This window comes from Salvelinus alpinus, chromosome 12 (assembly GCF_045679555.1).
Source record: "Salvelinus alpinus chromosome 12, SLU_Salpinus.1, whole genome shotgun sequence".
NCBI classification, from domain to species: domain Eukaryota; kingdom Metazoa; phylum Chordata; class Actinopteri; order Salmoniformes; family Salmonidae; genus Salvelinus; species Salvelinus alpinus.
Window position 1 is genome coordinate 36,500,793 of NC_092097.1, and position 13,593 is coordinate 36,514,385.

Genomic DNA, 13,593 nt, shown 5'->3' on the forward strand with positions numbered 1-13,593 from the left:
TCTGCACGCAGGACAGTCGGTAGCCTTTGGTCCCAGAAATTGCATGCCTCACCTAATGGTTGCGTGTAAGGTCATTGACTTACTAAAACACTGGTCGGCAACAGGTGCTGGCTCAAGGTTTTTTTTTTTTTTTTTTACGGTTTTGATCAAACCTTTCAGGGGTTCGGTAGAAATCTGTTAATAAGTATTCCCACACCCAAGTCATGATCGCGTCTCAATATAATCAAGGTATGAAATTATGTATCTTCAAATACAATCTATTGTGCTTGCGGTCAATTTGCAGCGAAAAATTATAATCGGACGCGCGGCTGAATCTGCCACTACCCAGGCGTTGAAAGAGCTGTCATGCGTAGCAACGCCTGGGCAGAGGAACGAACCCAATCTCAACCTTGCCTGTGGCTGGGGGAGGGGGCTTGTGTGGGAGAAACCAGGAAGAGAAATGGTATGAATGTATTTGACAACTTCAACCTCATGTAGCCTGAATAGCTAGTGTCTATTTGACGAATACATTTTACTCGACACAACGGAGACCCACTTGCTTTATGTCAAAACGAAATAAAAATTTAGAACGGTAACCCCCGCTTTGAAACGAAGGTTAAAGTTCACAGGAAGCTGGGGGGGCTACCATTTTTCACTGCTGCTTACATTTTAGATGCTAGAGAGGGAGGGGTGGTCGTCGTGGTTTTATTTAATTTCTCCAGACTATTGAGCTGTACACGTTTTGTTTGTTTCGCCACCCCTACTCACTAACAAAAATTGATGTTGAATGAATTCGGCATGGAGAGAATAGCGGAGCAGTCGTGGAATTCTTCATACACCTATCAGGTGATCAAGCATAGCGCGGAGATGCTACACAATCTCAACATTCAGAGGAAAGATGGAGGCAAGTTTTGCGATGTGATCTTGCGCGTCGGCGAAGAGAGCTTCCCTGCCCACAAGGCGGTACTGGCGGCGTGCAGCGAGTATTTCGAGTCCGTTTTTGGGTGTCAAACGGAGGGCGACGGGGAGGCAAAAGAGCTCGAGATGCATACGATAAGTCCCAAAGTTTTTAAAGACATTTTGGACTTTGCCTACACCTCTAGGATTGTGGTACGATTGGAATGTTTCCCCGAGTTGATGACGGCTGCTAAATTTCTGCTAATGCGTTCTGTCATCGAGATATGCCAAGAAGTAATCAAACAGTCCAATGTACAAATTCTTGTTCCACCCTCAAGAAGAGGCGACGTTAGTTTATTCCGTGCCACGGGGGGCTCTGAATTTAGTTTCACATTGGCTGTAGACAACATGTCAAATGGGAATGGCTTGTTTACCAACAATGGGCAGACGCATAATGTGGATGGAAATCGGGCCAATGATACAGTCATGTCGGATGGCAGCCCCCAGTCCTCTATGCCAGTCCTGCAGCCCGTGTCTCCATCAGAGATGACGGGCAACCCGTTCCAAGAAGAGGGCTCTTCGGGTTCCAAGAGAGGCAGGGGGCGACCAAAGAAGGGGACAGTCATGGAGCCTATTCATTACAACATCAGCACCTCTGACGTTAAAGAAGACATTGAGCAGATATTTCCTTGTGGAATATGTGGCAAGGCATTTACAGAGGCTGTGCGGTTGAGAAACCACGAAGCGCAGCATGGAGCGTCCAGCCATGGCGCGAGTAGCGGCGACGGCTTGTCTGGCGAGGGAGGCCCTACCTCGATATCGCACTCTGGTCAGCCCGGTCTGTTGGAGAATGGCATGCCATTGCATGGAGGAGTAGGCCTAGAAAACAGCCGTAAGCGCGAGAGGACGAGACGTCATGTTGGCTGTGACATTTGTGGGAAGGTGTTCCGGGATGTGTACCACCTGAACCGACACAAGTTGTCTCATTCCGGGGAAAAGCCATATGCTTGCCATGTCTGTGGCCTGCGGTTCAAGCGCAAGGACAGGATGTCATACCATGTCCGGTCACATGATGGATCTGTGGGTAAACCCTACCTCTGTCAAAGCTGTGGAAAGGGGTTTTCCAGGTGAGCTATGGGCAATTATTGTATACTTAAACCACATGTTCCAGGTGCATTCCCTATTCTATTCTGAAGCATTCTGTGATCTGGAGGGAAAATGAATACACATGGTGGTCTTATTCATAATCAGTAGTCTACTGCCTCCATCTGTCTCAACATGCCTATGTTTGATTTATTCAGGCCAGACCATCTGAATGGACACATCAAGCAGGTTCACACAACAGAGAGACCCCATAAGTGCCAGGTGAGACAACAGCAACAACTGGATCCTCTTAGAAGAGTGGATGTGGATTCTATATTTGTCACAATGAATGAACATCACACTTCAAATCTGTCAGTGTGGTATTTGCTTGTTTTAAAGATTTAGTTGTCATTCTTGTTGATTAGAATATGGTTGAAAGGTTGATGGTAAATTAATATTGTTTCTGTATGTAACATGTATGAGGGCATATTATTTTACCTGTATTTTCCACCTGTTCTTCAGATTTGTAATGCTTCCTTTGCTACAAGAGATCGCCTGCGGTCCCACCTAGCTTGTCATGAGGACAAGATCCCCTGCCAGATGTGTGGGAAGTACCTCCGAGCTGCGTACATGACCGACCACCTCAAGAAACACAGTGAAGGACCTCACAACTACTGTGGTATATGCAACAAAGGTAACCTTAGGCCTAGGGTGTAGCATCATCGCCACATACCTGTCAGGAGAATCAGGGCGGGAGCTTCCAATCTATGACTGGGCTATCTTCTTATGTCTTATGTTTTTCTTGTTAACCTGCCTCTCTTCCAGCATGGTATTGCCATCTTGCAACAAGGATGATCTACCAAAATGTTTACTATTCAATTCTAATACTGTAGTAACCATCAACTACCTCAGCTGGTGCAAAGCATTTGGGTTGCTTTCTACAGAAGAGCTTGTGAACTGCAATCATGGGCTATTTGCAGATCATAGTTGTAGTGTTTGCATGGGTTGTCCAGTTTTTTTCCCATTTCTTATTTTTTGTTGGCCTCTGAACATTCTTCTGCTGCCATTCTAATTGACTCTCTTGTACGCTAATCCGTGTAGTCTCATTAATGTCAAATGTTTTTATCTGGTTAATGAATTATCCAAAATAGAGCTGTCAGCTGCACCTATCAGATACTTACTAGCAGACAGTAGCTAGGTTTCCATCCAATTGTTGACAGATTTCATGCGAATAGTCCAGAATCTGCATAAATATAAAATGCACATTTTCCCACCAGTGGTGTGTTTCCACCAAACAGACTTGTTGTGTATAAAAATCAGTGGGTGATGACATAGTGCACAGAAAATGTAATTTTAAAGCTAAAGTTTTCATGTACCGAATAAAAATCTAAAGTTCAATGTGTTTCCATATCATTTTCAACTCTACCGATAGTTTTGTCATAAAAATTGTTGCGTTAAATAGCAAATGTGCCTAATGTTGCTCTGGTCTTGGCACATGCTCTCTAGCCAACAGCGCGGGTAGGCTGCATGATGAGATTATTATGGATAAGTAAGTAGCAGCTTGTGCAAGCCAGAACGGCTCATAGGACAGGAGCCTATCTCCTGCTTCTGTAGAGTGAGGCAGCTTGATGTACAAGTACACACCCTGAACAGGATGCTTGTCTATCGCAGGACCTCACCCCCAATCTAGCTCCTTAATGCTGAGTGCCAAGCAGTGATGCATCAGATCCCATTTTTACGGCCTTTGGTGTGATTTGGCCGGGGATTGAACTCACAGCCTTCCAATCTCAGGGCGGACACTAACCACAATGCCACTGATGGATAAGAGCGAGAATATTTTATTAGTTAAACGGCAGTCATCCATCGATCATCATGTCACCAGAATAAAACCCTCAATATTTATTGGAAAGGAGCATCAAGGTCACCGTTCACTTTCACCACCATGTGTTCATCATAACTCATTTAATCTGTAGCCTAATAAACTGCATGGTTTCCTAAGTTGTAGTGGGATGACCACACCATGTTATCGTGTGACTCCAAGTTTACTTCGATATGATAGTTATTATATCAAAATTTGCACATAAAGGCGTTTCCACCACCATTTCTCGCATAATTAATTTTACAGACACAAAAAGATCCCACCATGTCGAACGAACATATTAACTGTCGGCATTTATAAAATTTAACCAAACTTCCTGTTTCCATCACAGCTGTCATTACTTTTTCTTTTTATACGGTATGACTTGCATAAAAACTTTGGATGGAAACATGGTTAGTGCTGATGTTTTATTTTTTAGAAAGGCTTGATTTTGTATGTGAAGGTTTAATACTTGTGTCTTACCTTAACGTGTGTACTACTGTAGATTATTTCAAGCCCCATATGCAGTTTGTCTCTTGGTCTGAAATTTTGCCCCAAGTCAAGATAATGTATTGGGTTGACTTGCTTATTTTGCCCTGATTTACCTGTCTGGACATGGTGTCATTCTTGTGGTAGGCCAAGATAATGGAGAACAGTGGTTGCGTGTTGTTCACTCTTGCTTGTGGTTAGCCTGCCTCTTGTTGGTTCATATTCTTCTTTGCCTTTGAAGTTAGATGTGCTTCAGTTTTGCTTTTGAGGGTTGTTACAACATCCAACAGCTCAGTTCAACAAAATCATATTATTATCCTTTGTTACCATCTCCTATATATCATTGTCTGCATGAAGATATAAAACAGAATTACACAGCGAAAGGCAGATTTGGGAAAGAGGTGGTTTTTGTCCCACTGTCATCTTTGGGTACATAACAACAGAGTGCATCCTTTCTCTCCCTGCTGGGTGTGTAGTGCCACTGCCCTTTGTTGTGTTCTTCTCTGGGTCTCCAGGTTTCTCCACTGCGTCCTACCTTAAGGTGCACGTAAAATCGCACCATGGCTCGCCATTGCTCCCCCATACTGCCCAAGCACACGGTGCCTTCCCTGCGCTGCACGGGGAGCCGCAGATGCACAGCGGCGCCCCCTACCACACGGGACGCCAGTGCACAGTGGAAGGCAAGCAGCCGCCCACCCCATTCCTCTCCAACCTGCCTCCAAGCATAGGCTATGTCTCTTCTTGCTTTGTGTTGATCATCATCTGCTCTGCTGCTTGTGGGGAAAACCTGCTGCATCTGTTTTTAAAGCCTGGCAAAAAGACAAGCATACACAAACATACACACATGCACACAAAGCGTATAGGCCTTCCTGCCTGTGCCTGCGCAGTGATGCTGACGCTAAAGGACCCATCTCCTCTTTGCCTCCATCAGCTAACAGTAGGGACACTGTCTTCAGAAGCACCATATGAACAGCAGGCTGATATGGTTGTCCTGGCTGATATTGTGTATATAAAGAGATTTTTAGCCCCATGGCAGCAGACTTCTTTCTAAATCAGCATGCATGTGTAATTGTCTGCTCTTCTGCTTGGTTTATATAGTGAAGAAGGAAAGTGAGAGGAAGTTGATTAGGGAACTTCACTTTTTGCGTTTTACTAGGCAGAGATCAAGTGAATTTAGCTATCAATAAGGATAACTTTTACTCAATGGGTTCAGAATATGTATAGGCCTATTTCTTGAAATAAAAAAACATTTGCAATTACAGAATTTGGCATCTTCTCTAATGGGGCACTGCTCCCCAGTGGTCAGTTTTGGGATACTGCAGGTTGTCAGGGACTCAGTCAGCTCATAAAAAGCTACAACAAAGAAGTGCATGTATGCCTCCCCATGTTCCAAATGGCCTTGTTGCTCTTCAGTCAGGGCTCAGACATACACAGAGACTGTGTTTAGCCTTAATAGCCTTAGTGCCATGCTATTCTGTCTGTTCAGCATGGCAATGTGAACGCTTTCTGAAAACGCTGTTTGTTGCTTGCTGTCATCTCCATCAACTTGTGGCCATTGGCCAAATGATGCACTATAATGTTGCATGTCTATTGAATCATACAGTACTGTGCAGTGTTCCTCTAGAATCAATGGAGCTTTTTTCAACTATTATTGCCATGGCAACTAGCAGCAGCCTATGGATTCGGCTGTACAGTACTTCACTCTGGCAGAGAGCGAGAAGGAGTCAAAGCAGTGTGGAGAGTAGGCTTGGGCGTTATACCGTATACCGGGGTATTTAGGCATACCAACAGTACTTGGATTCATTTTTTTAGTTGGAGGGGGGGCCCCCACCTCGGCCACCCCGCCTCGAGCTCCAGTTATGCATTTGGTTTGTTAACTTGCTAGCTAAGTGGCTAGATGGCAAGATCAAGCTTCTTGGTTACAGCAGAGACAATCAATCCCCTTTTGGATCAAGATCCATGTTCCCCAAATTGGTTTGTGCGACCCTTATGTGCCCTTCCGGTAATGACGTATACCCTAGTATAATACAGAAATGGTATAAATGTATGAAAATCTGAATATCGCCAAAAACCTAGTGGAGAGAGGTTTAGATTCTAGGTTAAAACCTTGAACTCAATTTAGTTTTTTAGCTGTAGAAATTGACTTCCTAGTGATTACCTATCTCAGATCTAAAATCGTTGCAATGTGGTGGAATTCTAAATCTATTGGTGGCATACCAGAATTCTAAATCTATTGGTGGCATGCCAGAATTCTAAATCTATTGGTGGCATGCCAGAATTCTAAATCTATTGGTGGAATGCCAGAATTCTAAATCTATTGGCAAACTGCTTTTATTTAGAATAAATCAAGTTGGCTGGCTTGGCAGGTAATACAGGAAAAAGTTTCATTCACTGTTTACAGTTTTGTCTATTGTAATCACTGGACAAAGTAAAGCTACTAAATTAGACTTAGTAAGGTCTGGGTAATATCCTGACTACATTGACGTATGTATGGTTTCCGCTGGCCTTGTCTGTTGTTTCTGCTGCCCCCTCTCTACTCTCTGTCTGTCTTTGGTGTAGACCTGTGCACCAGTCGACGGCTGCTGGTCACCTTCCCAGAGGCAGATGGTCACTGCTTTCTCCCCCAGGCCGGCCCTCCCTCCCTGGGTCTGCAGCCTGAGCTGCTCCTGGGGAAACCAGGGCCTGGGGGGGCTCCATATTTCTGGGAGTGCCACTCTGCCGGGCCGCCTGGGTTTCACCCCCTCCACGGGCCTCTGCCAGGTCAGTATGGGCCAGCAGTAGGGTTGGGGCTTAGGGCGCTAACAAGGCCTGCTGATTAGACGAGTAACAAGAGTTCCACTGTAAAGAGTTGGTTAGACGAGAAGATAACAACCTCTAGGGGATGCATGTGCATAAAGAGTCAAGGAAATTTGGTTGACGGGATGCATGAGCAAAAGGTTTCCTGGAAATAAGCCGCTTAGTTTATGTCGACACGTTTGTAGTTCTGATGTGGTTTTGGTATCATGATTAAAACATGACACCGGTTGTTTTTATTTTTTTATTATGATTTTTTTGTAAACATTTTGATGATACAATAGCCTTTTTCATATCAGATATTATGGGCCGATATTGTACATTGTTCAATCTGAGCTAAAATAATCTGCCGCATAATGCTACCAATAAACACTTATGTCCAGGTTGAACATTTTTAAGTATAAAGAAATTATGACAAAGTGGTCCTGTGGAATTGTCTTTTTTGCCCCAAACTCACGAGGAAGAAAGACCTTGCTTTCAATGAAGTGTATTATCTATTGGGTAAATGAATGAAGCTTCAGAATGTCTGCGTATTATATAATTTGAACAAATGTGCCCTCTGTTCCTATAATATAAATGAACACAAAGTATTTTAAGAATTGCAGAACAATTCTACTTAACAGCACTATACTCCTCTTTTTTGTTCTTAACCAATGGGTTTCATGGGAGCAGGTGCTTAGTACACACAGCAGTAAACTGTCCTCTGTTCATGTTGCAGGTGGTGGCGGCGGCTAACCGGAGAGCAGTGCTGCCTGCTGGTCTAAATAGACACATTTTGTGTTGCGTGTGCATGGCCTAATTTGAGGTTTTCTTTCCCCTTAAAATTCCCCTGCTTTCTGACTCTCCCTGTGTCCTTTCCCTTTACCCAACCCCCACCCTATCAACTCTCCCTCTCCTCCCTCCTGTCCTCCACCCCTCCATATCCTCCCCCACCCCCTCTGTATTTACCTCAGACGGGCAGGAGAATGCTGGAAAATGCCCCCATCAAAGAGAATCTGAGGGAGACGAGCCGTTGTTCGGGGATCTGTCCAACGGCGACGAAATTAAGTCTCCGCACAAGTCTGAGGAAGAGGAGCTTGGGACGCCGTTCGACTGCAACGGAGCCTCTACCGATACCGGGGCCGTGGGAGGGTCGCCACCAGGTGACGTTAAAGCCAAGACCAGCCAGGACTCTCCAGTGAAGAAGTTCCCTTGCAGCGAGTGCACCCAGACCTTCCGCACCAAGTCTTACCTCAATAAGCACGTCAACAGAGTGCACCATCATGGGGTCCAGAAGAGTCTAGTGGTGGGTGTAGGGTCGGGGTCAGGTCTGGGGGAGCTGGGTCCTTCCCTGGGCTCTCCCTTCTCCCCTCAACAGAACATGTCTCTGCTGGAGTCATTTGGCTTCCAGATCGTCCAGTCTGCCTTTGCCTCGTCGCTGGTGGACTCTGAGGCAGGACATAGTGGGATGGAGCTGGGGGGGAAGTGACCTGTAGCTCAGTGGGGGGGAAGTGACCAATAGGTCAATGTGGGGGGACGTGAACCTAGATTTGTGTGGGAAATTTGCCCTAGTTAGGTCTGTTCAGCCTATCAGATGTAAGGGAATGGCGTCGTCTATAGACTGCTCTTGACGTTGTCTATAAACTGCTCTTGACGTTGTCTATAAACTGCTCTTGACGTTGTCTATAGACTGCTCTTGACGTTGTCTATAAACTGCTCTTGACGTTGTCTATAGACTACTCTTGACGTTGTCTATAGACTGCTCTTGACGTTGTCTATAGACTGCTCTTGACGTTGTCTATAGACTACTTTGCTGTTCATGGCATCATCGCTCACTGTTGTTTTATTACATTCTGTGTCATGGAGCTATTACTATCTATATACAGCATTTCTTTATGAAGACCATTTCAGAGCAGAATATAAAATGTACATTAACATGAATTATTTTAACGTTAAGCAACTTAGACAGCGGATTTTAGAAAGCTGTTATGTTCCTTTTGGATTGTATTTGTATGGTTGTTTATGACATAACGATGCCCTTAAGATCCGTTACCATACACATGCACATATAAGAAAAATATATTAGTAAATGCTGTTATTATCATGTCAGGTAATGGAAATACAGAGTGTGGTTTGTAACCAATGGGTTAGTACATGCATTCACTGGGTCATTTTGAATTGCTTTGTTATTATCAATATGCTGTTCACAGCTGCGGTGAAACCGTCAAACCCAAGCTTCCCCTTACTTCAGACAGAGCTCCTGAAGGGGAGCGGCTGCAAATGGATCTCTGGTCTAACTCTGAATAGAATCCTAGTCAATTCTATCAGTTTCTGCAGGGCAAGGATAAAACCCTATGGCTGTTCCATTTGAGAATGTTCTATTCTCTTATTACAGAATTTTAGAGAACAGATGTATTTGTTAGTCACGTGAAATCAATTCTAGGTATTCAACAGGGACCAAGTTCAGGTTTGACTATTAGAAATCGTGAGAAATGTAGAATATATTTTATTAATTTATTGATTGCCCTGTATGCTTTGTGGACAAAGTTTTTTTTATGAGTTGATGTTTGAGATGTCGATGTGTTGTACTGATTTTAGTCTATAAGTTATGCTAGATACAGGAGGCCAACTAGGGAGCGACAGTGAGTATGTATGCTGAAATATCTGGATGTGTTTGGTGCTCTCTGATATGTGCTTTTGTCCTCCGAATCTAATCAACAAGAAGGCTTTTAGTCTAATTGTTTGTCAGATAGTTTTGCTTTATTACTTTCAGTACATTCCTGCTTTTATTTATCGTTATATTGTGATTGTAACGAGTGTATATAACATTCATTCATATACAGTGGATTCAGAACGTATTCAGACCGCCTGCATTTTTCCACATTCTGTTACTTGTCAGCCTTATTCTGAAATTGATTTCATTGTTTTTTTCCCTCATCAATCTACACACAATACCCCATAATGAAAATATCACATTTACATAAGTATTCAGACCCTTTACTCAGTACTTTGTTGAAGCACCTTTGGCAGCGATTACAGCCTTGAGTCTTCTTGGGTATGACGCTACAAGCATGGCACACCTGTATTTGGGGAGTTTCTCTCATTCTCTCTGTGGATCCTCAAGCTCTGTCAGGTTGGATGGGGAGCGTTGCTGCACAGGTATTTTCAGGTCTCTCCAGAGATGTTCGATCGGGTTCAAATCTGGGCTCTGGATGGGCCACTCAAGAACATTCAGAGACTTGTCCCGAAGCCACTCCTGCGTTGTCTCAGCTGTGTGCTTAGGGTGGATGTCCTGTTGGAAGATGAACCTTCGCCCCAGTCTGAGGTCCTGAGTGCTCTGGAGCAGGTTTTCATCAAAGATCTCTCTACTTTGCTCTGTTCATTTTTCTCTCCATCCTGACTAGTCTCCCAGTAACTGCCGCTGAAAACAATTCCCACAGCATGATGCTGCTACCACCATGCTTCACCGTGGGGATGGTGCCAGTTTTCCTCCAGACATGACGCTTGGCATTCAGGCCAAAGAGTTCAATATTGGTTTCATCAGACCAGAGAATCTTGTTTCTCATGGTCTGAGGGTCTTTACGTGCCTTTTGGCAAACTCCGAGGGCTGTTGTCTTTTACTGAGGAGTGGCTTCTGTCTGGCCACTCTACTATAAAGGCTTGATTGGTGGAATGCTGCATTTTTTGGTACCCTTCCCCAGATTTGTGCCTCAACACGATCCTGTCTCTGAGCTCTATGGACAATTCCTTTGACCTCATGGCTTGGTTTTTGCTCTGACATGCACTGTCAACTGTGGGACCTTATATTGACAGTTGTGTGCCTTTCCAAATCATGTCCAATCAATTAAATTTACCACAGGTGGACTCCCAAGTTGTAGAAACATCTCAAGGATGATCAATGGTAACAGGATGCACCTGAGTTCAGTTACGAGTCTCATAAGCAAAAGGTCTGAAAACTTATGTAAATAAGGTATTTTTAAATAATTTTTAATACATTTGCAAAAATTTCTAAACCGGTTTTCGCTTTGTCATTATGGGGTATTGTGTGTAGATTGATGAGGAACATTTTGTATTTAATTAATTTTAGAATAAGGCTGTAACGTAACAAAATTGGGCAAAAGTCAAGGGTCTGAATACTTTCTGCATGCATGCATGCATGGAATATATATATATATATCTAATGATTGATTTCATCTTTAGTCGATGAATGGGGATTTTATATATATATATATATATATAACCTTTTTTTCCTTCCTTGCCAAGTTTTGGTGGTGGTTGTTCGGTTTTCCTCACTGTGAGTGCCCATGATCTGCTGTGTACTGTTCTGGACATAAATGTTTGTTGGGATGAGGTTGTTCACTGGATGGTGACAGGAGTATCCCTGTTCACTATAGACCTGGGTTCAAAAAGTCTCTTGAAAGCATTTGCTCTAGTCTGGCTGGAGTGACAGATGGGTGGGTTTTGCACTTGTGGGACTCTTCTATTGTGCCAGGTAAGCTAAATCAAATACTATTTGAATCCAGGTCTGGTTCAGTGTGCTGTTACCTTGTTCTGGTAGTGTGTACTCTACCAGTTTAGTTCTACCACCCATGGCTTTGATCAATCAGTCTGTTTAGGCCATATTAATCAATTTTTTTTTTTTTTTTTTTTTTTACATCCCCACTGAATAGTGATGCTTTTCACACAGTGGATGGAGTAAAAATCAATTTAAAAAGGCCTGTTTCTTTGTGTTATTTATTGGATAAGTAAGAGACAATGCTGTTTTTAGAAATATGCTCATATGATATGCAACACTGGTGATCGCCCATACATGCTATTCAATTCATCTGGTGGTATTGGTTGTTTGTTTATCTCACCTGTTTTGGTAGTTCAATTTACAGGATGTTTTTATTGATTGATTGCTTAAATAGTTACCTGTGTTGTTTTCTTGTATTGTTATGTTGATCTGTTGCAAAGTGCCTTCCCAATACTGATTGTGCACAGCAGTAGATTTGAAATGCGAGATGAAAAAGGACCTATTTCTCTAAATGGTCAATCATGCGCAGAGTGAATTGCAATGACACTTTTGTACACAACATGCACACAAAGAAGATGTACATTTGTATATGTATGTTGGTATTTTATCATTGTACTCGTCAAGATTCTTCAACTTTAAACATTTTTAAGTTACATGTTTTGTTATAAAACCTTTGGACATATTTCAATATAAGCATACTTTTCTATAGACGTCTGTTTTTGTACACTGTTTTTGAGTCTGTCATCTCTGTCTGATTGATACAGAGTTGCAGATGAAATAAATATGTATTTGAAACTGTTCCTGAGTGTGTTATTGTGCCATAGTTTTGGATGAGTTGACTTTGATTTACTTTTCATGACACATCATGGTTCACTTTTTTAGCCATGTCACTATGACTGGATTCAAGCTCTTCATGTGGCCATAAGTAGAAAATAAACACGATGTTACTGTGCACAATAGATTAGTGCAGAATAAAACATTGTAGCGTAAAGGCTACATTATTGATGAAGCACAATTTAGTGTACTATACATCTTTATTTTTAGTCCCTTCCAGACAGTCAAACTGCACAGACATCTGCTACATACTGGTGGTAACATTCAGGTGTTGGAAAGGACAGAGACAGACATGTAATTCTTTCCCAGGAACATTGTTTTGTTTTCAGTGTCATGTCATTGGGATTGATGTCATTGCAGGTTTCAATAAGTTAAATACCATACTGACATCAGAAATGGTATTGATCTAATAGGTTTACAGTCAAATGAAATAGAGGGCCCTAATCTAGTGTCTTGTTGTATAATCAATGATAATATACCATATTGAATCGACATGTTATATCAAGTAGTCCTTACCTAAACATATTTTTCACTTGTATTTCCGGACACAGATTAAGCAGAGCATGCATGCTTTTTAGTCCAGGACTAGGCTTCATCTGTTTCCAGGAAACTGGTCCATTGTTTAACAGCTTTGGGCTTTTAGAAAGAACTGTATAGTACATTTAAAAAATATATACTAACGTTCAAAAGTTTGGGGTCACTTAGAAATTTCACAGAACAGCGCAAACTGGCCCTAACGAGAATAGAAAGAGGAGTGGGAGGCCCCGGTGCACAACTGAACAAGAGGACAAGTACATTAGAGTGTCTAGTTCGAGAAACAGACGCCTCACAAGTCCTCAACTGGCAGCTTCATTAAATAGCATCCGCAAAACACCAGTCTCAATGTCAACAGTGAAGAGGCAACTCCGGGATGCTGGCCTTCTAGGCAGAGTTCCTCTGTCCAGTGTCTGTTATTTTGCCCATCTTCAACTTTTCTTTTAATTGTCCAGTCTGAGATATGGCTTTTTCTTTGCAAATCTGCCTAGAAGGCCAGCATCCCGGAGTCCTCTGCCTAGAAGGCCAGCCTCCCACTCCTTTTTCTAATATGGTTACGCTGTTTGCGCTGTTCTATGAAGGGAGTACACAGCGTTGTACCAGATTTTCAGTTTCTTGTCAATTTCTCGCA

The 13,593-nt window shown here is 42.8% G+C and overlaps 1 protein-coding gene across 5 annotated transcripts; it reads left to right on the forward strand.

Moving 5' to 3' along the window:
* Positions 1-404: 404 nt before the first annotated feature.
* Positions 405-12,394, forward strand: LOC139536017 (POZ (BTB) and AT hook-containing zinc finger 1-like). 5 transcript variants are annotated; one of them, XM_071336093.1, is made up of 6 exons: positions 406-2,003; positions 2,178-2,241; positions 2,482-2,653; positions 4,822-4,986; positions 6,866-7,066; positions 8,053-12,394. In XM_071336093.1, the coding sequence occupies exons 1-6, from the start codon at positions 760-762 to the stop codon at positions 8,565-8,567; spliced, it is 2,361 nt and encodes a 786-aa protein (XP_071192194.1). In that variant the 5' UTR covers positions 406-759; the 3' UTR covers positions 8,568-12,394. The 5 variants fall into 5 exon arrangements, with proteins under 5 accessions (XP_071192197.1, XP_071192194.1, XP_071192199.1 ...); XM_071336098.1 differs by lacking the exon at positions 8,053-12,394 and adding an exon at positions 7,818-8,042; XM_071336094.1 differs by lacking the exon at positions 4,822-4,986 and having other exon boundaries at positions 407-2,003.
* Positions 12,395-13,593: the final 1,199 nt, after the last annotated feature.

Excerpts from the sequence above, each read along its gene's own strand:
- LOC139536017 (XM_071336093.1), top strand. The coding sequence starts at position 760 with ATGTTGAATGAATTCGGCATGGAGAGAATAGCGGAGCAGTCGTGGAAT. Across the intron at positions 2,004-2,177 it reads TGTGGAAAGGGGTTTTCCAG|GCCAGACCATCTGAATGGAC; the intron begins GTGAGCTATGGG and ends TGATTTATTCAG. Across the intron at positions 4,987-6,865 it reads ACGCCAGTGCACAGTGGAAG|ACCTGTGCACCAGTCGACGG; the intron begins GCAAGCAGCCGC and ends TCTTTGGTGTAG.